Source organism: Lacerta agilis, chromosome 6 (assembly GCF_009819535.1).
Source record: "Lacerta agilis isolate rLacAgi1 chromosome 6, rLacAgi1.pri, whole genome shotgun sequence".
NCBI classification, from domain to species: Eukaryota; Metazoa; Chordata; class Lepidosauria; order Squamata; family Lacertidae; genus Lacerta; species Lacerta agilis.
Window position 1 is genome coordinate 86,290,263 of NC_046317.1, and position 24,595 is coordinate 86,314,857.

The 24,595-nt window shown below is 45.3% G+C and overlaps 1 protein-coding gene across 1 annotated transcript in view; it reads left to right on the forward strand.

Moving 5' to 3' along the window:
- Nucleotides 1-17,012: 17,012 nt before the first annotated feature.
- Nucleotides 17,013-24,595, forward strand: part of SLCO4A1 (solute carrier organic anion transporter family member 4A1) — a 29,091-nt gene continuing 21,508 nt past the window's right edge. Inside the window, exons 1-3 of the mRNA XM_033153696.1 lie at nt 17,013-17,902; nt 19,582-19,672; nt 23,404-23,525. Coding sequence (XP_033009587.1) covers nt 17,089-17,902; nt 19,582-19,672; nt 23,404-23,525 — 1,027 coding nt within the window. The 5' untranslated portion in view covers nt 17,013-17,088. The remainder of the gene's footprint in view (nt 17,903-19,581; nt 19,673-23,403; nt 23,526-24,595) is intronic.

A 24,595-nucleotide genomic window follows, 5' to 3' on the forward strand; every position in this document is an offset into this window, starting at 1 on the left:
CCCTTCTCCACCACAATTCCCTCTAGATGTTATGGATGCAGCTTCCATTATCCCTAGCTGGGGCTGATGGGAGTTACAGCTCAAAACATCTGGAGGTAAAGGCAAAGGTAAAGGACCCCTGGATGGTTAAGTCCAGTCAAAGTCGACTATGGGGTTGCGGTGCTAATCTCGCTTTCAGGCTGAGGGAGCCGGTGTTTGCCCACAGACAGCTATCCAGGTCATGTGGCCAGCATGACTAAACCACTTCTGGTGCAACAGAACACTGTGACAGAAACCAGAGCGCACGGAAACACCGTTTACCTTCCCACCAGGGGTGTTGCTAGGGGGCGGTAGGGGCGGTGCGCCCCGGGTGACAGGGGAGGGGGGTGACAAGCAGCGGTCCCTCCCGCCACTCCCATGCGCCGCAGCTCCCTCCGTCACCCTGGGAACAGCAGCGCACGGCCGAGCAAGCACCCCGTCCATGCAGCGCTGCTGTTCCTGGGGTGACCGGCGGTGCATGTGGAGTGGCGGGAGGGGCCACCGCTTGTCACTCCCCACGCGCCGCCGCTCGCTCCGTCGCCCTGGGAGCAGCAGCGCACGACCCAACGGCGGAGCGCGCCTGCGCGACATTTCACGCAGGCGCACTCCGGCGTCGGACCGCCGCTTCCGCAGCCCCCTTTTGAGCCACAGAGCGAAAAGGCGGCTCGTGGGGCTGCCAGGGCGACAGCGCTTGGCAGCCCCACGAGCCGCCTTTTCGCTCTGCTGCTCAAAAGGGGGCTGCGGAAACGGCAGTGGCCCGCCGACCGTGACATCACAATGTGATGTCATGACGCCACGCCCCCGGGGCGTTTTCTTTTGCCGCCCCAGGTAGAGCCTTCCTCCGCCACTGCTTCCACCGCAGCGGTACCTATTTCACTAATTGCACTGGAGTGCTTTTCGAACTGCTAGGTTGGCAGGAGCTGGGACAGAGCAATGGGAAGCTCACCCTGTCGCAGGCATTCGAACCGCTGACCTTCTGATTGGCAAGCCCAGGAGGCTCAGTGGTTTTAGACCACAGCACCACCGCGTCCCGCATCTGGAGGGTGTCAGGTTGGTGGGGGAATGCTGATATGGAAGATGATCACACTATTCAGTTTGTGACCCGTGCTACACTACAGGGCTGGAGAACAGTTGGCTACATCTCCTCCTGCCATCTCTTACCAATGGCCAGTGGGAGTTGGAGTATAACAATATTCAGAAGCCCAGCAGTTCCTCATCTGTCAGGAGTGAGCCAGCAGTAATTCACACCATGCAAGTTGGAGTCAGCTCTTTATTTGCAACAACAGGATCTGCATAGGGTTTGTCAGGCCTACTGAGCACAACAGCTCATATCTGGAAGTCTTGCCCCCATGAAGCAGTTGCTGAGGCTGAAGGTCTCCGTATGACCCCTCATCTCCAGGGTTTCCCCCCAAGCAATCAGAGGCTATGCCTGTGGAATGCTAATCTCTCTTCCACCCTTTCCATGCCTCTTCTGGTTCTGGGAGACAAGCAGGAAGGGAAGCTTGTCACAGCAGGAGGGGGAGACACTTGCAACTCTTTACCAGCCTGATTCATCTCTGCTTCGTGGCCTCTCTCCTCCCAATTTCCTGCCTCTGATTCTGGACTTCTCTCTACCACAGACTCTCCCAGCTCACTTAGCCTGTTACCTCTTCAGCTTCCAGCATCTCTTCCCCCCACTCCAACCAGTCGATGACACAATACCTGGTTTAACGTTAGTGCAGTCCCAGTGCATGAGTCACTCAGGCCAACATTCTCCAACCTACTGAAGCCAAGGAGCTGTTCTTTGATTTAAGAAATGCCAGAACTAATTGACAGCACTGAAGCTGGCTCTGAGGTAGTAACACTGTGCTCTTCCATTGTGCCCCGTTGAAGCTTGCATATTTCCTGCCTAGACTGTCAGAATCTTGTCCATCAACTTCAGGAAAGACTTTTTGAAACGAGATCTCATGCCTTTCTGCACCAACTCTTCCCCTTGGCATTTCTATGGTGATTTACGAAGTTTCAGGGGAGGTGCACCAGAAGAGAGCCCCTGCACCCCCATCGAAGCCTTCTAGGCCCAGTTCGATGACCTAGAACAGGGGTCTGCAACCTTTAAGACACAAAGAGCCACTTGGACCCGTTTCCAAAGGGAAAAACAACAACTGGGAGCCGCAAAACCATTGCGACATTTAAAACAAATATAACGCTGCATATATTGTTTCTTACCTTAATGCAATAATAATAAATAACGTATAGGAGCCAATGCAAAGTATAATTAGTAAAAAACAACAATAATAAGTTATTACTTTTTTGCATTGACTCAGGGGCGTACCCAGGATCAAAACTGGGGGGGGGGGCAAGCCATGGTCATTCAGGTTGTGACATTTCAGCACGGAAAGGCGAATGAAACCAAAATTTTAGGGAAATTATATATAATTATAGCAGTGCTTTATTACAGTAGTTATTACAATTATTTGCTTGGTTTTTTAAAATTTTTATTCTAGTTACATGTCTTATACCAGGGGTGGCCAACTCCCAAGAAACTGTGATCTACTTTCAGCAGTGATCTACCCCCGTTTTTTGGGGTTCAGCTCAAAGTTGTTTTTGGGGGGGGGTGTGGTGGGTGGGAGAGAGGGCTTCCCCCTCTAAGATAGGTTGGCAAGCGAACTAATAAAGAAAGAAAAAGGGGGGGAATGGAAAGGTGGGGTGGAAAAATATAAATTGGGGGTGGGATGGGGTGGGGAGAATATCTATTAAAAATATGTAGTAGTTTAAAAAATAAAAATAAAGGGGGAAATCTTTTTCTTCTTTTTCCTTTTTTTGAAAACAAAAACAAAAGGGGAAGAGAAAAGAAAAAAGGGGGGATAGAGGGAGAAAAGGGTAATAATAAAAATTCAAATAGAGTGGCTGCAGCAGCTGTGGGGGGTGTTTGTTTGTTTTTTGTTTGTTTGTTTGTTTTAAAAATGGGATTTCTCCCCTTGGATTAAAAAAGGAGGGGAGGAAGAAAAAGAGAGGGGGGTGGGAGAGCAAGGCAAAAGCCAAAAGCAAAAACAGGTTTTTTTTGGGGGGGGAATCACGCCAGGCACTGCAGCGCGGCCGGCCTCGGGGCTCCGGGCCCCGAGCCGCCCTTGGGGCCGTCTTGAGCATGTACACCGCCCGCAGCGAGCGCTGGCGAAGCACCGGTTGGCGGAGGTTTCAGAAGCAGCCCGGACGTTTTCGCCGCCACCGCCCCAAAGCAGCTCTACTTCATCCTGTCGGCGACCATCACCACCCTCCCGTCACGGCGACGCCTGGCCCGCCTGCTCCGCCCTCCGCGCGGCCGCTTTGAAAAGGATTCCGCCTGACAGGGGCCGCTCAGAACAGGGGCCGCTCCAATCGCCGCCGCCACCTCCCGCCGCCTTTATTATCCCGACTCTTTTCTCTCTCTCTCTCTCGATAACTTGCAAAGCCCAGCTCCTTCTTCTCCCCGCCCTAACGCCACCCTCATTGGCATGTTCCCCTCAAACAGGAACAGGCATCCCGGCGGCTCATTGGCCGGACAAAGCATCGCTCTCCTGTGCCCGCCTCCCGCCTTCATCCTCAGTGGCTACCTCGGCGGTAAGGCCCCGGCTCCGAGCCAAGGCGGGCGATCTGTCCTGCCAATCGGCACGCCGAGGTGGTAAAAGCTCAGCCCTCCCCACACGCTTATTGGTGTGAAGAAGTCGCTTCCTCTCTCTGGGAGTGGTCAAGGTGGACATCAATCTTGGGTCTGTCCTCGGGAACCCCGAGAGGGCTGAGAAAGACCGCCCAGCTGTTCAACGTTGATGCGGATTATTCATTTTTTTGGCCCTTTTTTTTTGCTGATAACCATTTAATTATTATTGAAAGGGCATTGAAAGGGGGCATGCCGGAGCCGCGGGAGACCTGTCAGAGAGCCGCATGCGGCTCCGGAGCCGCAGGTTGCTGACCCCCGACCTAGAAAGATCTTCAAAAATGTGCCTTTGCCACAATCCCTGTAGAATTACCCGAGGAAACCAGATACTGCAAATTAATTTGCACAATTAATGAGGCGTGTGTTGCTGCTGATAAAGAATCAATCACTAGCAAGCATCTGGGTGGTGAACCTCTTTCTCCAAAGTAACCCATAAGAGCGAACAAACCTTTCGGCGCTTTTCATTTCACTTCTCTAAACAAGATTTGGTTCTGCTTTTAGCTCTCCTGAGAGTCGTGGATGTAAATTTATCTTCCTGGTTTTCATTACAAAGGCCAGATACTTATCTAAGATTGATGGCTATTAATAGAATAGTTACAAGGATGAAAGTTAAGTATTACCAAGTCTAGCACTGTTCAGGTAAAAAACACCATTCAGTAAGGCCCCAAGTGTCATTAATTTCAGACTATTTAAACTCTACAGTTACTTTCTTGCCCGGCCACACTAATTGCTATGAAAATAAATGGTTTCCTGTAAGCCCAGCCTGGATACCAGCTACCACTTAGCTAGAGTTCATTCAACACCTTTGCAATATCTGCAGCACAGATATTGCTCTGGAGTGTATTTTTTATTACACTTAGCCTTGCCATAAACCTTAAATGCTTCCTCGTTGCCGTTAGGTGCATTATATATAAGCACTTTTGCCAACTAATGGTTTTGTGTCTTCATTGTATGTTGCCATTAGTAAGGTTGCCACCTGATGAAAGCAAACGTAATGGGTTAGTCATGTGAACTTGAACCACTTAATTAACTGATTAAATCTGCATATATTTGCATATGAATTAAACAGAAGTTCCAACAAAAGAAAGGCATCATATTTTTTTTAAAAAAGATGACTCACATTAGAAAGTAATGTTAATCTGTCTTAGTATTTTAACTGTTGTAATTTTTTGTTGATTTGTCCTAGTATTATTATTACAGTCATACCTTGGTTGTTGAACGCCTTGGTACTTGTATGTTTCGGCTCTCGAACGATTGAAACCCGGAAGGGAGTGTTCCGGTTTTCGAACTTTTTTTGGAAGCTGAACATCCGATGTAGCTTCCTACAGCCAATCAGAAGCTGTGCTTTGGTTTCTGAAAATTTTGGAAGTTGAACGGACTTCTGGAACAGATTCCATTCGACTTCCAAGGTACAACTGTATTATGGTGATGTATTTGTATACAGACCTTGCATCACAAAGGCATCATATTACAACCATGCTCACAAAATGTAAGAAAGATACAGGTAGATGATAGATAGATAGATAGATAGATAGATAGATAGATAGATAGATAGATAGATAAATGATAGGTGTCATACGAACAACTTAAAAACAGCATTCCCAATTATTTTGTGCTTTAAAAAAAGGAAAAAAGGGGATTCATCACATAATCTAAACCAGGGGTCAGCAAACTTTTAAAGCAGGGGGCCGGTCCACGGTCCCTCAGACCTCGTGGGGGGCCAGACCATAATTGGAAAAGAAAAAAAACTGAACAAATTCCTATGCCCCACAAATAACCCAGAGATGCATTTTAAATAAAAGCACACATTCTACTCATGTAAAAACACGCTGATTCCCAGACCATCCATGGGCTGGATTTAGTGGTGATTGGGCTGGATACAGCCCCCGGGCCTTAGTTTGCCTACCCATGATCTAAACTGTGTGGTGGGCTCTATAGTCGTTATAATATGCATGGATGTGTTGCAAAAAGGTGCAGCCTTCTTTTGAAAGGTTTTAACTTCTAACTAGTGTGTGCTTTCTCAAAAGTGAGACCCACGTTGTTCCATGAAACTTACTTCCTGGTAACGAAACTTACTTCCTGGTAACTGTGTGTAAGATTGCAGCCTATTACTCAAACCAGAAGTGGATCCTTTTTCTTCTACTTCTCCTTTTCATATCCTCCATTGCATCTCCAGTCCCAGCAAATTGCTAATAAACTTTAATTCTTCCAGCAGAAGTGCATTTGTTGCTCCAAAGCACTAATGGCTTCTAATGACTCTGCCAAATCAATTCACAGCCCTCGATTCAGCAAGAACAGGCTGGATATTCTCACTGGTCTTGCTCAGGTTCTTCGTGAGCACGTCCAAAAATAGCAGGCTCAATGCTGCCTTGAAGAAGCAGCTCTTTGGGAACATCCAACAAAAAGAAATCGGCTTTCAAGGAAATGACTTTTGGGCTGCAGCCTTACTTACCTAGGAATATACCCTCAATAAACCCTCAAAAGACTCAAATGGACTTTCTTTGAGAAAGACGTATATAGGATTGCAGGGACAGTTTCCAAAGTTTTTATTTTATTTTATTCCATTAAATCTATACAGTTAATTGATCAACTTTCTCAGCTGAAAAAAAATCTTTTGCTTGTCCAAAAAGGTGACCCAAGTTAATCCAGGCTGAAAAATCTTTATTTTATTTTTCTGTAACTTGTTTTTTATTCTGATGCAAAACTGAATTGCAGAGAGGAACCAAGAGTGAGTAATTTCTTTTGGCTCCGAGGGCCACATTGCCCTAGTGGGCAGCCTTTGGGGGGCCACATGTTAATTTGCTGGTGGAGCAACAAATCTAATTATTATATACTGGTATTTATTTATATCCTGTCCTTTATTATTATTATTGACAAGAACTGAAGGCGGCTTACAGATAAAACCGGAACATCTAAAAACATCATTAAAAACAATTAAAAATTTATAGCAATTTAAAAGGTCTATTCAAAATATACAGATAATTATGGGTAATGGTTCTCCTTTTTGTACAGTAGGGTTCTGTCCAGGTCTGAAAAAGTGAGATTTCCTACATGCACATCTCTCCATTTAAGCAAGCAACTAAGGGGAATTAGCACAGTCCAAGGGCACATTCCAGCTAAGGACAGGGAAGAAATGTGATTTTCTTTGCATTTTAACGAGAAACCAATTTACACTTTTCAAACCCATATGGAAATCCAAAACACAACCAACCCTTTAAATATGTGCTTTTCTGAATTTTTCAATGCAGCTTTAACCAACCAAATGGCATATACAAAAAGTTAACAGGAAGTTTGCATTTTAAAAAAATGCATGCATTCCTGAAAATAAGCTCTGCAAAAATGTGCATATTTGTCAAAACTGCATACAAAAAAAAGGTGTATATTGGGAGAAAATTGTCCTAAAATTTTCACGAGGATGGGTGTGGTGAACACAAACGGCTGCAGAAATGTGGAGAACTGGGTTTGGGATTGGGGAAAATATGAGAAAGTGAGAGTAACCGAAATTGATTTCATCCATCGGGGCCACAGCCAAAGGGCTGCATATTGGGTTTGGACAGTGTAGAAGAAGAAGAAGAGTTTGGATTTGATATCCCGCTTTATCACTACCCGAAGGAGTCTCAAAGCGGCTAACATTCTCCTTTCCCTTCCTCCCCCACAACAAACACTCTGTGAGGTGAGTGGGGCTGAGAGACTTCAGAGAAGTGTGACTAGCCCAAGGTCACCCAGCAGCTGCATGTGGAGGAGCGGAGACGCGAACCCGGTTCCCCAGATTACGAGGCTACCACTCTTAACCGCTACACCACACTGGCTGTAGGAATCGGAGCTGGGCAGGGCTAGAGCCAAAGTTTAGTGGGGCACCCTCATGTTCTGCCATTCCCCTTTCTACAAAGGGACACACGAGGATACCACCATTTTCCATTTTTTACACTTCCTGGAGGTTGCCCATCTGCACCATCCCTGGAAGTGACCTCTGGGGAACTTACCTTCCTGGGAAGTGGCCAGTGCCAGATTTATGTATAAGCTAAACAAACTATAGCTTAGGGCCCCACTCTCTTGCCCCCCCCCCCAATTAAACAACTGGATGTACATTTCCAAAATGTAAGATAAAAAAAAACAAATAAAACCTACATACAGCAACAGCGTCTTGTGTTGTGTAGGCTCCTTTGATGTAAGTAAGGCCTGCTAGCCTGCTCCCTAAAATATTACTGGTTTGCTCATTTCTATATATAGGGTGCCTACATTCTACATGTGCAGATGGCTTTAGATACCTATTAGGTCCATAAATTACCATATAGCACATATTCAACACAAAAAGCAGCGGCAATTTGTTGTTGACAAGGGACAGCTGGACATATAAAGGGCCCCATCACCTTCAGTAGCTTAGGGCCTCTGCTAACCTAAATCCGGCCCTGAAAGATGCCCGTTGCATTGGGACCCACCCTGGGTCCCCTACCCTGCCCCTCCCTGCTCTGAAACCAGGCTCAAGAACAGCACTTTGTTGTAGCCCATGGAACAGTTTGTGGTGTGTGTGTATGTGGTGCCGGCAACAGTTTCTCTAGTATGTGAATGTATCCAAAAGGACCAAAAAAAAGGGTTGGTGACCCACTCTCCTAAGAAGAGAGGGAGTCACCATTGCAGGGGATTGGACTAGATGACTCTTTGGTTCCTTCCAACTCCACCATTCTATGACTCTAAGAAAAATAAAGATCAGTTTAGGTGAGACTTTGAACCACTTGGTTGCTGGACTGAAACTCAGGTGTGGCTTACCAAAATGAGCAACGTAATAGCAGAACTGGGAAATGACTCATCTCCTCCCTTCCTGTGGTCTCAAATGCACATTGCAGGGCTTTAGAGATTCAAGAAGTAGCCTTGTGGCCAAGACCTGCTCTCTCCCAACTCGTACAATATCCAAGCTAACACGTGTTACTTGCCTTTTCAATCCCTTGAGTTGATTCCATGATGGCTCTGCTCTGCCTCCACTGTTGGAGGCAGGAATGCTTCTGAATACTAGTAAGAGGGAACCACAGGTGGGGAGAATATACCTGTGCTCAAACCCTGCTGGTGTGTTTCCCACAGGCATCTGGTGGGTCACGGTGAGAACAGGATGCTGGACTCAATAGGCTGTGAGCCTGATCCAGCAGGCTGTTCTTACGCTCTTATTTAATCAAAGGTCATGCAGTCACTACATGTTGTTTTCATTACATATTGATCCCAACCTTTGTTCACCGAGCTCTTGGCATCGTCGGAACCTAGAAAGCCTCCTTATAACAGCTTAGGCCATTGCCCCATCTGTATTGTCCTCAGGCATTGGTTGAACTAATGACTCTCCAGGGTTGGAAGGGATCTGAGGATCTAGTCCATGGGTGGGTAGGCAAACTAAGGCCCGGGGGCCAGATCCGGCCCAATCGCCTTCTAAATTCGGCCCACGGACAGTCTGGGAATCAGCGTGTTTTTACATGAGTAGAATGTGTGCTTTTATTTACATGAGTAGAATGTGTGCTATTTTTAATGTGTGCATGCACATGAAAGCTCATACCAAGAACAAACTCAGTTGGTCTCTAAGGTGCTACTGGAAAGAATTTTCTATTTTGTTTCGACTATGGCAGACCAACACGGCTACCCACCTGTCTCAGGTGGTTATTCCTGATGCTTAGTCGGAATCTCCTTTCTTGTCACTAGAAGCTTGCTGTGAGAGCCCTTCAGAGATCCCTATCATATCTCCTCTCACTCCTCTTTTCCAAGCTAAACATGCCCAGCTCCCTCGACCCTTCCATGGAGGTGCCATGGATTGAATTACACTGCCAGCCAATGTAAACATTACTGGGCTGGAGAGGCCGACGGTTTGACTGAATATAAAGCAGCTTCTTACGTTCTTATGAGAAGGGTCACCACCCTTTGCTAGATGTAGGCAACATGCCATAAAGCTGTTAAGGAGCTGGAAAGTGTTGGTCAGGGAGATGGCCCGAGAGGGGAGGATGTTGCAGTGCTTTGTTGCATAGCCAAAAGCTGCTGGCAAGAAAGTGAAATTATATAGAGGCAGCAGAGAACAGACTATTCATGGTGGTGCCAGGGAAAGTGCCTGTTAAGAGTCCTAGCCTTGAAGGCTTTCAAAGACCTGCCCAGGCTCCCATGTTGTAGCATCCCTATAGTTCCACAGAGTGGGGCATGCTCTAGTTATCTCCCGCTTGGACTACTGCAATGCGCTCTACGTGGGGCTACCTTTAAAGGTGACCCGGAAACTGCAATTAATCCAGAACGCGGCAGCTAGACTGTTGACTGGGAGTGGCCGCTGAGACCACATAACACCGGTCCTGAGAGATCTGCATTGGCTCCCAGTACATTTCCGAGCGCAATTCACAGTGTTGGTGCCGACCTTTAAAGCCCTAAACGGCCTTGGTCCTATATACCTGAAGGAGCATCTCCACCCCCATCGTTCAGCCTGGACACTGAGATCCAGCGCCGAGGGCCTTCTGGCGGCACCCTCACTGTGAGAAGCAAAGCTACAGGGAACCAGGCAGAGGGCCTTCTCAGTAGTGGCGCCCACCCTGTGAGACGCCCTCCTATCTCATGTCAAAGAGATAAACAACTACCTTACATTCAGAAGACATCTGAAGGCAGTCCTGTTCAGGGAAGTTTTTAATCTGTGACATTTTAATGTATCCTAATATCTGTTGGAAGCTGCCCAGAGTGGCTGGGGAAACCCAGCCAGATGGGCGGGGTACAAACATCATCATCATCATCATCATCATCATCATCATTATTATTATTTTCAGTGGTTTGTTGTTGTTCAGTTGTTCAGTCATGTCCGACTCTTCGTGACCAGAGCACGCCAGGCACGCCTATCCTCCACTGCCTCCTGCAGTTTGGCCAAACTCATGCCAGTCGCTTCGAGAACACTGTCCACCCATCTCATCCTCTGTCGTCCCCTTCTCCTTGTGCCCTCCATCTTTCCCAACATCAGGGTCTTTTCCAGGGAGTCTTCTCTTCTCATGAGGTGGCCAAAGTACTGGAGCCTCAACTTCAGGATCTGCCCTTCCAGTGAGCACTCAGGGCTGATTTCTTTAAGGATGGATAAGTTTGATCTTTTTGCAGTCCATGGGACTCTCAAGAGTCTCCTCCAGCACCATAATTCAAATTTCAGTGGTTACCAAGCTGCAAATGTACAAATCTTGAGTTGGGTTCTCTGATGCTTTTGCAGGTGATTCTGCATCTCAGTTTTCTCCTCCTCCTCCTCCTCCTCCTCATATTCAAGGCCTCCCATTGTATTCTGCCACATCATCCAACTACGGCAACTAATTTCACTTTGCAAGGCGTAAGCCTCTCCCGGCTATGAGAAAACACAAGATAAGAGCGAATCTCATTTGCTATAGTAATTCCTTATCAAAGTCACAAAGCCAGCGAAAGAGTGAAAGAGAAGATTACCTACCACTGAGAAATGCCTTGGGAAATAGGATTATTTTACATGCCATTTGGCAGCTAGCTCATAACATTCATCGCTCTGAGTAGTTGCAGCTGAGATTTCGGGGAGGGCTTTAAATTGGCCCTGTGACTTGTTATGCTGATTAAAACGATAATCTCTGATGAAAAGCTTTGTCGGAGCTCTTCTTAAACCACTGCTTCCAAGGCCAGTGGGGTTAGGGGACAAGTTGTGGGTTTAAAAAAAAAATATTTATTGGGTTTTCAATGTTGCCAGTTTCTGCCCCCCACATTGCACTCGTCTTTAAGCTGCTATGTAAGTCTAAAGCAGGGACTTGTAATGTGTCACCTGTGGGCAGGCCCAAACAGGGGGGGGGGTCTTATGGGCTACTTGGCCTGGGCCTCCGATCCCTCGGTCAGCATATTCACAATCGCTCACCATTATTTAAGCCCTTTTCCCCATGTATTTTAAAAAAGCACTATTGTATATGAAAATGTGAAAATTATTTATATACTTACTTATTTATAAGACTTCGGAGATCCCCAGGGTAAAATAAAAAAATAAAAGGGCCACATTATCTACTTGGCCCGGGCCTCTGCAAGGGCTTGCCTGTGGGTGCCTCGTGCCCACGACACCCCCCTACTCACTGCCTCCTTGGTCAGTGAGGCAGTTAGAGTGGTTAGCTTTTCATCTTTGAAAAATGTCTAGAACCAAATGAAGAAACTGGAAAAGCGATGCTCCCTCTCTCTCTTCTCCACCATCCTCTTTCAGTATAATATTATTCAAGGCTCAGACTAATTGTGCTGGATCTAAAAAATTCTTTCCAGTAGCACCTTAGAGACCAACTAAGTTTGTTCTTGGTATGAGCTTTCGTGTGCATGCACACGAAAGCTCATACCAAGAACTAACTTAGTTGGTCTCTAAGGTGCTGTTGTTGTTCAGTCATTCAGTCGTGTCTGACTCTTCGTGATCCCATGGACCAGAGCACGCCAGGCATGCCTATTCTCCACTGCCTCTCGAAGTTTGGCCAAACTCATGTTAGTAGCTTCGAGAACACTGTCCAACCATCTCATCCTCTGTCGTCCCCTTCTCCTTGTGCCCTCCATCTTTCCCAACATCAGGGTCTTTTCTAGGGAGTCTTCCCTTCTCATGAGGTGGCCAAAGTACTGGAGCCTCAACTTCAGGATCTGTCCTTCTAGTGAGCACTCAGGGCTGATTTCCTTCAGAATGGATAGGTTTGATCTTCTTGCAGTCCATGGGACTCTCAAGAGTTTCCTCCAGCACCATAATTCAAAAGCATCAATTCTTCGGTGATCAGCCTTCTTTATGGTCCAGCTCTCACTTCCGTACATTACTACTGGCTCTAAGGTGCTACTGGAAAGAATTTTTTATTTTGTTTTGACTACGGCAGACCAACACGGCTACTCACCTGTAACTGTGCTGGATCTGAATTTAACCCAGTTTCGTTGGAAAATTGATATTCATATGCACACACTTTCTGTCTCTCTGTCTCTCAGGGTGGGCTGGGGCAAATAAGTTATCAGAGGCAACAGTGCTCAGACACTCAAAAATCCAAATGTGCCGACAGGCCCAAAGAGTGTGGCTACCCCTCTTTTAATGGGTTGCCTGATGCACACAACCCTTATAATCTTCTCACAATGTTTGAGGAAAGGAAGAAAGTAAAGTTTGGCTGTGTGAGAATTAGTTACCAACTGAAAAATAAAATAAAATCGGAGCCTTTAACAGGGGTCTTATCTGCAGACGTTAACAATTGATGATGCATTGTTTCCACGCAAAGAAAACCCCCAATTGCTAATTTCTGCACAATCAGGCTGCTGTTAAAAGGTACAGGAGCAGACCGGGTTGAGATCTCCCTCTTCTGTCAATTGCTACTGGTTGGGAGATCCTCTGGAGCTGATTTTGGGGTACACAGAGAAGGAGGAGGAGGAGGAGGGGGGAGGGAGTAATTTGAAATCCTGCTGTGCTAGCAGAACCCAATGGTTGCAGCATTAGAAACATTATGTTTGGCCTCCTTTTGAAATTCTTCAAGGTGTTTTGAAAGACTAAATTCAATCTTGAGAGATGTTTCAAGAGCAACATTATTATTATTATTATTATTATTATTATTATTATTATTAATACACTGCCCTATACCTGCAGGTCTCAGGGTGGTTCATTTTACTAACTTGGTGGTGGGAAAGGATGCTAGACAAAGACAGTCTAGTATTTTGAAATAGAAACTTAAATATCGTACAGTTACAGAAGAAGTATGCATGCACACGAAAGCTTATACCCAGAACAAACTTAGTTGGTCTCTAAGGTGCTACTGGGCAATTTTTAAAATATTTATTTATTTTGATTGCTTCAGACCAACATGGCTACCTACCTGAATCTAGAATCAACAATTAAAAACTCCCATGAACAGATCTGCCTTCAGATGCCTTCTAAAAGTCAAAAGTTTTGCTTATCTCAAAACAAAATAAAATAAAAAATTCCTTCCAGTAGCACCTTAGAGACCAACTAAGTTAGTTCTTGGTATGAGCTTTCATGTTTGAAATAGAAACTTAAATAGCTTGCTTATCTGTTTGACATCTGATGGGAGGGTGTCCCACAGGGTGGGCACCACTACAGAGAAGGCCCTCTGTCTGGTTCCCCTTTTCTTCACGTCTCATAGTGAGGGAACTAGCAGGAGGCCCTCGGAGCTGGAGCTCAGTACCTGGGCTGGACGATGGAAATGGAGACACTTCTGCAGGTATACAGGGCTAAGGCTGTTTATCTGGTGGCACTAATTTCCATCTCCATTGCAAAGGAAATTGTGCATCCCAAACCATTTCTGTGGACTGCATGGGTATTGCTGTCTGTGCTTCTATGTGGACTTAAAGCAACATCATCTAAAGGCATCTTAAGGGAAGAGTTGTGGCTCAGCGTTAGAATTCCTGCTTTGTAGGGAGAAGGTCCCAGGTTCAGTCTCTCACATCTCCAGGTAGGTTTGGGAGAGACTTCTGTCTGAAACTCTGGAGAGCTGTTGCCATTCAGTGTAGACAATCCTGAGCCAGATGGACCAATCAGATGGTCTGACTCGGTGCAGAAACAGAGGTAGCTGCCTTCTACCAAGTCATTCCATTGGACCATTTAGCACACTGTTGTCTACTCTGACTAATGCAAGACAGCTTCCCATATTCCTAATGAGTTAGAAAGTGTGGGATTTCTGCAAACTTTTAAGCAGTATGTTAATAAAGTCATTCAAATTACTGCAAAATATATTTGCACCCCGGTCTTGCACTGACCGCGGCTTTGAGATGGGACAGAGAGTAAACCTATTTATTAACAATCAGAACACTCCACAAAAGGAACCTTTTCTATTCTGAAGACAGCTTAAAACCCAGGAAAGTGATCCATTATATATAACTCTTTTTTTCAAAAATAACATAGCCATGGAATGCATGAATTCCATCTGGGCTTCTCTTCTAAAACGTTGTTTTCTTTTTCCCCGCTGCGTTTCTTTCATCCTTATCCTTTTTGTGGGGGAAGTATTGCTTTTCCTGATAGTGTCCTTGTATTACAAGTGTTCCCACAGGATTAACTTGGCCTATTTCAAAGGAGAAATAGAGAAACATCCTTAATGAAATGATCCTAAATATGAACTAGTTGCGTAACAGTCCTACTTTTCATCACCCGGTAATGTGTGACATCCTGTCTGCTTCCTACCACAACCACGTGCTGTGCACAATTGACTATAAAGAAATCCTAGTGGATCAGATCCTAATCATGTTTAGGAGCTCCACACAGTGAGAACATCCATGGTCTGCATAGAAACCATGTGCAGTGCCCAGCTGTTACAGAAAGTGGCTAAAAAGTGCTAAAAGTGCTTCTTCTTTGACGATCACTTGTAGCTGAGTAAGATTGTCTTCCATGAACACGGTCTTAACAGTTACAGGTAGGTAGCCTTGTTGGTCTGCCATAGTCAAAACAAATAAAAAAATAAAAAAAAAATTCCTTCCAGTAGCACCTTAGAGACCAACTAAGTTTGTTCTTGGTATGAGCTTTCGTGTGCATGCACACTTCTTCAGATACACTTCAGATACACAGTCTTAACAGTGAGTCCACGAGTGACTGTGGAGGCCAATTCTGGATCCACACATTCTTCCACAGTGGGGACACACAGTAGGTTTCTGGGCAGGAGTTGATCATGGTGAGGGTTTGCCAAATGTACCTTCTTCTTAGCACCTTTCTTCCTTTTGTCCTGAGTTTGAGCGTCTTCAAAGACCATGGCACCTTTGGTAAAGGCTGTTCTCCACTTGGAGCGCTGGCAGGTCAATGTTTCCCAATTGTCGGTGTTTATACTACATTTTTTAAGATTTGCCTTGAGAGAGTCTTTAAACCTGTTTTGTTGATCACCAGCATTACGCTTTCCATTTTTAAGTTTGTAATAAGAGTAGTTGCTTTGGAAGATGATAATCAGGCATCCGCACAACATCACCAGTCCAATGAAGTTGATGTTGAAGAATCATTGCTTTGACACTGGTGATCTTTGCTTCTTCCAGTACACTGGAATTAGTTTGCCTATCTTCCCAAGTGATGTGTAAAAAATTTTGGAGACACCATTGATGAAATCTTTTGAGGAGTTGGAGATGGGGTTTTAATTGGTCCATGTTTCACAAGCATACAGTAAGGTTGGTAGTACAATAGCTTTGTAAAGTAGCATTTTGGTTTCCCTGTGAATTTCCTGGTCATCAAACACTCTGCGCTTCAATCGGGAGAAAGTTGCACTCGCAGAGCGCAAGTGATGCTGGATTTCAGTGGAAAGATAGCTGCCCAGGTGGGAGAAGTGATTGACACTTTCCAACACTGCACCATTGAGTTGGATTGGTTAGATTTGTTGTTGCAGGAAGTGGGTGCAATGTCTGGGGCTAAAAGTGCAACCATGCCGTGGCCTGACCTGTGAGAAGCACATAAAAAAAAACGTAATTGTAGATTTGGGAACCCAAGAGTCACATTGTCCAACCATCTGCAATGCAGGAATCTCAACGAAATCACAATCGCTGACCATATGTCCAAGGGAAGCCAGCGATCAGGACCTCAGCACAACCCCACCAGTGGTTTCCTGCAACTGGCATTCGGAGGCATACAGCCAGGAGGCAGGGCATAGCCAACATAGCTAAATAGGCATTGTCAGCCTTATCCTCCATGAATTTGTGTAACACTTTTTCTAAAGCGATCCAAGTTGGTGGTCACTCACTAGGTGACCTTGGGACAGTCACATACTGTGTAAAGATTGCTTTTAGGTTTTCCTCCCCATTGTGTCTACACTTTAATTTTAGAATATTTCTATTTCTACATGCATTTGTATTGGTTACACTTATTATTTTTACTGTATATTGCATGTGTTTATATCAATATATACCCTGTTTCTCCTAAAATAAGACATAGCCATAAAATAAGCCATAGCAGGACTTCTATGCATTTGCGAAATATAAGCCGTTCCCCAAAAATAAGCCATACCCCGAAAATAAGCCATAGTGACGTGGTACCTCCCATTAAAACAGCCTGGAGAGGCGTGGCTATGCAGCGTACCAATGCAACACGGTTAAAATAAGACATCCCCTGAAAATAAGCCATACTGTGTTTTGTTGAGTGAAAAAAAATATAAGACGGTGTCTTATTTTAGGAGAAACACGGTATTTAATTTACTTATTATTTTAAAAAATATAAAATGCATGGTTGGGAGTGTTGCTTCGTGGAGGAAAATCAGGATAAAAATGCAATGTGATGAAATAAAAAAATGCACCTCCTTATTCCATCTGATTATCTCTTTCCAGAATGAAGCAGTTTCAAGGTCTCAGCATTGCCGTCGGTGCACTTATTGCAAATTCTCCCCTTCTGAAAGCCGAGACCTCCGCCCCCTGTTAGAAGAACACAAGCCAGCCTGGGGAAGGGAGAAGAAAAAAAGCACAACACGCCTCTTGGCTCCTCTTTGGTGGCAATGCCTCACAACTTGGCAGGAGAAAATGGCTTCAACTTTACCCAGAAACTCATTTTCTCCAGCCCGTCCAACCCAGCGGAGAACAGCCTTACTTTTGATACGACCAGTCCCAAGGAATCTTGCAACACTTCCGAGAGCAATGGCACTTTATACTCCAGCGAAAACAGCCCTTTGGACTCCTGCATTAAACCCCTCTGTGACGAGGGACCCGAAAACAAGAGCCAGTTCAGCAAAGGCATTAAATACGTCTCCTCAGAAGGGGAAGTGCTGGTGTGCGGATGGGGAGCCTTCACGCCAAGTTGTTTACAGTTCTTCAACACGCCCAAGGGGGTCTTGTTCTTCCTCTGCGTGGCTTCTTTCCTCCAGGGGATGACCGTGAACGGCTTCATTAATACGGTCATCACCTCCATAGAGCGGCGGTTCGATCTCCGCAGCTACGAGAGCGGGCTGATTGCCAGCTCTTACGACATCGCCGCCTGTGTGTGCTTGACGTTTGTCAGTTACTTTGGGGGGAACGGGCATAAACCGCGGTGGCTCGGCTGGGGGGTATTGATCATGGGCATTGGGTCGGTCATCTTTGCGCTGCCCCAGTTCACCACCAGCCAATACGAAGTACATTTCTCGGAGGAGATTGGCATGTGCTCCTCCAATCAGAGCGTGGGGTGCTCGGAAAGCGTCTCCAGCCTCTCCAGTTACCGGTTTGTCTTCATGCTCGGACAGTTCCTACACGGGATCGGAGCAACGCCATTATACACTCTTGGAGTGACCTATTTGGATGAAAATGTCAAGTCTAACTATTCCCCAGTGTATATCGGTAAGTGTCAGGCTTCAGGGAATCAGCTTACTCCCCCCGTGGCAGTAGATAGGCAGAACAAAAGAAAAGGAGCCTTCTTACCAGTTAGAAACTTTAATAATCACAGTCAGAGAACAAAGAACCCATCTCCTAGAAAGGGCTGTGCTCCCAATTAAGAATCCCACCCCTTTACGTCCCTATTAATCCATGTCACTGCTACGTCTTGTAATCTGAGTTTGTCCCCTCTGTGATTTGTGTCCTTTCTTTTCTGCCACTTTCTCAGCTCTTCTTGACCTTGGGGAGAGCGGATGGATGCTTTCCAGAGACAGTGAATCTGTTAACCCTCTCTCTCCCAGTGTTTCTTCTCCTAGCTGTTCCCCATCCAGTATTTCCCAGCTTCTGCCCTCTGAACTATGCCCCTCTGCAAACCACTGTTCCAAATCTATACTGTCCTCCTGCTCCTGGGAAGATTCAGGAGCAGGGGGAGGGGGAGGCGCCCACCATTCCTCCCCAGTTCAGCCCTCCTCTGCACGGTCCCTGACATCAAGTCATGGAGGGCATGTTGGTGTTGCTTTCTCCTTCCCACACACCTGCCCCGTTGGATAGATTTGGGGGGTAGGATAAGATATTAGTTATTATTTATCCTTCCTTATATTGCCTTCCGTGCAAGAGGACCAGCTCTCTAGCAGACTACGTCCTTAGCTCCACAAGTCAAGCCTGATCCTTGCAGCATTGTCACACAGTGCTCTTCCCTACCCCATCTCAATGAATTATAGTACACACAAAAGGAAGCATTAGTCACAGGTGTAGCAATTAGCCAGCTTGAGTGCTGAAGAGCTGTGCAATGCAAAGGAGTTAATGAGTTTTCCCTCTGCGACTGCCTGCGTATCATTCGTCAGCCACAAAATGGAATCAAGAAACATCCCTCCTCTTGTCATCTACAGAAGGAGTAAGCCCTAAGATTTATTCAGGCACAGTGAATTAGCTGCAGTACTACTACTACTACTACTACTACTAATGCTACCATTAATTTTATAATTGCCTTCTAAGCCACCATCTCAGTGCAATTTGCACAGATGATAATTAAGTCTTAAGTTCAGTTCTCCACATTTCCATTTTTGTTTGCAATTTTTTAAAAAAAATTAAAAAAGCAAGTCTTCATAAGAATTTATCAGTATTTGAGCGCAAAATTCTCCAAACGTGCATCTTTGTTTGCAATTTTCGCATTTCCCTCTGAAACAATACATTTTAATGTGATTTTTTCACACTTTACCGCAGGATATGCATTTTTGGATCCATTGCTTGGTTGGAGAACTACCAAAGTTGGAGCAGTCTGAATTTCAAAGGATGGCTGTGTTTCATTTCTCATTCTGTTTCAGAGAGTGAGAATTACACAGATTCGCCTTTAAATGTAATCTGAATCATATTTCTCCTCCATCTCTGAACCCACCTATGGCAAAAACCCACCTACAGCACTTAAGCTTTCCCTTTGCAGTACTAACGTGGGTGAACGAACATATGTTCCCCAGTGACAGCGAGAGAATGTTGGGAACTTAGAGAAACTGATGGTACATCTGCAATGAATTTTTATTTTTATTTTTTCCCACAAATCTGAACTTCAGCAAAACTTTAGAATTCAGAACTGACTTTTTGAACTTTGAACCTTTCCACATGTCAATCTTGTTGTCTTTCTTTTTCAGCTATTTTCTACACTGCTGCCATATTGGGCCCTGCAGCTGGCTATCTTGTTGGAGGGATCTTTCTGAACATTTACACTGAAATCGGAAGACAGTAAGTTTAGCATTCTTTATCTTGGACACAGCAAATTCTTGTTCAACCTTTTACCTAGGTTTTTGTTTTTTTTGTTTTAAAATTAAAGACACAGGCAATATGCTCTCATCCTGCTGAACTCAAAAACAGGCTTCAAACATGAAATGTAGCTCAACTCCAGCATTTTCAGAAAAACACGTCCCATATTATACATACCATATTTTCCAGCGTATAAGACGACTGGGCGTATAAGACGACCCCCAACTTTTCCAGTTAAAATATATAGAGTTTGAGATATACTCGACCGCAGATTCTACACCCGGCGTATAAGACGACCCCCGACTTTTGAGAAGATTTCCCTGGATTAAAAAGTAGTCTTATACGGCAGAATATACAGTAAGGCCAAGTACCGTGGACGCTCGGGTTGCGAACGTGATCCATGTGGGAAGCACGTTCACAACCTGCAGCATTCGCAACCCACAGCGCTGTGTCTGCACGTGTGCGGGTCGCGATTTGGCGCTTCTGCACATGCGCAAAACTTCTGTGCATGAGCAAGCACCGAAACCTGGAAGTAACCCATTCCGGTACTTCCGGGTTCGGCGCGGTGCACAACCCGAAAATGCGCAACCTGAAGTGTATGTAACCCAAGGTATGACTGTATTATACAGGTCCTGTCGTGCATCTTAGCTCAGTTGATAGAGCATGATATTCTTAATCTCAGAGTCATGGGTTTGAGCCCACATTGGGCAAAAGTTTCCTGCACTGCAGGGGGTTGGACTAGATGACCCTCATGGTCATTTCCAACCTTCTAATTCTATGATCCTTTGATCAGCTTCAATTGGCTGCAACTTTCTAGCCCCAGTAGATTATAGCCCTGTAGCGGAACAGATGCGTATCAAACGCATGGGTCAGACTAGAAACGGGGATGATGAAAGTGGAGGCTCATATCAGCCTAACATCAGTCTATAAATGGCTGACACTGAAACTGCTCCCCCGTGGTAGAGCTCCACTGATCCTTTGCGGCCCGTTCCAGTCAGGCTGGCAGACAGCAGTCCTGAACACCCTTCAGAAACTGGGGTTTGCCCCTCAAGCCCTTCTAAGTCTGGGCTTGGGCCAAGCAAAAAGCTATGGTTAGGCAAAGAATTATAGACACCGAGAGACAACAGGATTGCTTAAGGTGCCCCGACTACAAAATTGTAGAAATCGAGAGAGAGATAGCTGCACCGGCAGCATATCTCTTTTTTCTCGTATCCAAAAATCCAAGAAGGGCTTTTACACTTGCCAGAAGCTCGGCTGTGCCCTTGCCGGTCTTGGAAGGATCCTGTAAAAAAGTACCATCTGCCCAGAGACTTTGCGCCTGCCCATTGGGGGATATAGGAAGCTCCGAACACGTAATTTTTAAGATGTCCTTTTTACGACGAGGCACGTAGAGATACCATTGACCCCCTGCTGGTGAGGCTTGCTGACCTCCCGGAAAAGCAAAAATTTGATCTCCTGTTAGGCAAAGATCACAAGATGACCTGGATGGTCGCCAGATTCTGCACACAGATCTGTAGGCACAGACCACCCCCCGATTCAAATTAGTTTGTTAAGAAAATTCCCAAACTCGGATCTACGGGCGACTCTGGGTCATTTCTCTATGGAAGTTTATCTTAAAGTTTTAATGTGTTTATATGCCTATCACATTTTTAAACTTTAAATCCATTGTTGTATATTGCTTTAAATTTTTGTTTTGCTTTTGGGATTGTAGTCCCATGTGTGTTTCATAAGCTGGTCTCTGACTGTAATAAATTATTATTATTATTATTATTATTATTATTATTATTATTATTATTATTATTATTACCCCATAGTGGTGATGGCTGTGTTCTTCCTCAACTGCTGATTTTATTTATTTTATTAATTAAATATTAGCTCCTTGCTGCAAGAGCATAAGAACTGTGAAGGCCTCTATCATCAGTCACAGGAAGCTCCAACGACATTCATTCAGGATTTTAGCCCATTCACTTCTGATGACTTGGACTATACTGAAGCATGCGTAGATTCAAAAGTGGATGAGGTTATCAATGGCTACCAATCCTGCTGGCTATGTTCTACCTCCACTGTTGGAGCAACATGCCTCTGAATCCTAGTTGCTGAGAATCACAAGTGGCAAGAGGGTGTTGTTGCTTCCCAGAGGCATCTGGGCTGGCCAATATGACAACAGAGTGCTGGATTAGGAATAGGAATAATAGGAATAGGAATAATTTATTGGCCAAGTATATTTTCCAACATACTTGGAATTTTGCTTCGTCTACATTGCAATGTAAACATACCTTATACAAACACTGTTCCACTCACAATACAATGACACAGCAAAGAAACCCCACCCATAACTGGCCTCCCCTTCCGCTACACAACTACGAATTTAACAATCTAATGGCACAAGGGGGGGAAACTGTTCCTGTGCCTAGCCGTTTTTGTGTATAAAGTCCTGCAGCGATGTCCATATGGAAGTAAGTCAAATAGATGATGACTGGGATGCAAAGGATCTGCGACAATTCCCTCTGCTCTCTTCCTAACTCGGGTAGCATAGATGGGCCTTTGGCCTGATCCAGCAAGGTTCTCCTTGTGCTCTTATTATATTCCATGTAGAAAGTCTCAGGTTCAGTCTTTAGGCCAGGCAGGGCTGGAGACAGCAGCCTGGAACCAGGAACTAGAAATTGGGGATAAAAAGGAATCCAGAGCATAGGGTAAGCCAGGTGGCAGAACAGGAGACATCAGGATAATCAGGTGAAGCAGGATCAAAAACATCACAATTCAGGTACACTCCAGGTACTATGGCATCTTAACCATTATAGTACAACTGTGGTACTCTAGATGCTAAAGGACAGGCCATATTTGCATGGCAGAGAAAATGATTTGGATGTGGAAGGTCACATGTGATTTCCCTCTGGTAGGGGTGGGGAAAAAAACTTCTGCCCATCCCCTGGACAGCCACCAACCATAACATTAGACGATAATGGTCTAGATGACCAAATGGTTCCTTTTGGAAGGTTTATCTGTTCATGGTTGTTTCTACAAGGAAGTCCCATGCAAAAAAAATTGTTCAAGATAAGGGTGGTTTAAGGGTTCTCTCTGGGGTCAAGGGCACCTTTGTAGGGAAGGCAGAAGGATAATACCTTGCTATTTTCCAGGAGTGCTTTTATCTCTGGCCAAAGCACTGCTCATGGAGTGATTATTGCAGCAATAAGCAATTAAGTGGTCCTATGAATTAAGGACATATGCCAAATGCACAGATAATTTTGGTTGAAAAGAAAGGGAGGCCGTTTGACCTGTGCTGATAATTTTGCTAAAGCTATTGGCAGATATTATAACTGCAGCCAATGCTCTTAAAAAAAAAACCCTGCTCACTCGCTCTGTTTTGGTACTTCAATCTTGCGTAAAAACTTTCATTTTACATTAATTTAAGCAGTTGAGCCTGCAATCTATTAATCTTGAATCCCAGAGTGTGCCTTTGAGCCTTGAAGTGAGCCCAGCCTGATAAATTCCAACTCAAGTGGAATTCGGGTTCATTTCTAATCATTGCAAAATGCTTCCCTCACCTCCAAAAGTCTCCGCCAGCCTGGGAAGTAGGGTCACTGTGACATCGTCATAAGATTTTTGTCTAGATCATCCCTGGCTTCTTCTTGGCTGACATCAGTTTGTCAGAATACAAAGAGAAGAGAATTGCCATAAATGAGTAACCTTCCTCCTCTGCCCTTTACCTGCAGAATTGATCTTACACCGGACAATACCCTGTGGGTTGGAGCTTGGTGGATTGGATTCCTGGGTGCAGGGGCTGGATCCCTTTTGATCGCGATCCCCATCTTGGGCTACCCTCATCGCCTGCCAGGTAGGTGAAGAGTGTCCCAACTAAACTCATTTTGCAGTGCAGCAGCCCATGCCCTTGCAGGGCGGCCAAGTGGCACGGATACTAATACTGTACCCCCTCCACCATCCTGATGAGGAGCAGGAGAGGCTATAGTATAGCATTGGTGCAGCTGCTTTGCATGCAGAAAGTCCTGAGTTCAATTGCATGGCATCTCCAGGTAGGGCTGGGAATGTCCCCAGCCTGAAACTTTTAGAGCTAGAGATGCTGCAAGCCAGTGTAGGCAACACTGGACTTCATGGACAAAACAAGTGACCCAGAATAAGGCAGTTTCCAATGATGCTGTTAAGAATGTGGTCAGATTCTCTTTCAGCGTGTGGCTGGACAATACAAATAGGCAGCATAACAAATGGTGAGTCTTGGGAAATAGTTCATTCTGCTTACCATTCTGTTAATCAAAATACAAAATAACCAGTGGTCTTGTTTGCACGTTATGCTCCACCAAACCATGGCCTAGCACAAATGTACCAGCTAGCTGGCAGCGGACCGACTGAACCCTGGAGCCCTGGGAGACGAATAAGGAAAGGAAACAGAATTTGCAGAACAGCATGCCTTTGTTAATCTGCCATTGTTATGCCCTGTGTGTTATCATTTGAACCTCGGTCATGCTGTGCATATTTGCCTATGGAGTGGGAGAAATGAAAGCAATGGAAATTCTCTCCCCCACATCTTCCTCCTCCGGCGTCTCTTTTGCTCAGTTGCCTTCCTTCTCTTCTTGGGCCTTGTCCCAAATCGCGATGGACACTTTGAAACAAGCTGGCGAGCTTTTTGCAACTTGCTTGATGGCACACACACGATGTTCTAAGATTCCCCCACCCTCCCTTTTCATTGTGCGGTACATTTGGATAGCCACCCAGGGGAGCCAAGCTCAGAGCAGATGAGGCACTGAAATTCTCCACTCAGCCTCTGGATCATGCCACTTTTATGCCACTTTTTTCCTGCTCACCTCCTTCTGATGTGTAAATTGACCTCCTCTCGGTCTGCTGGAGTTGCAGATAATGTTTCGTGCACTGAACTCTACAGGTTGGGTTGGC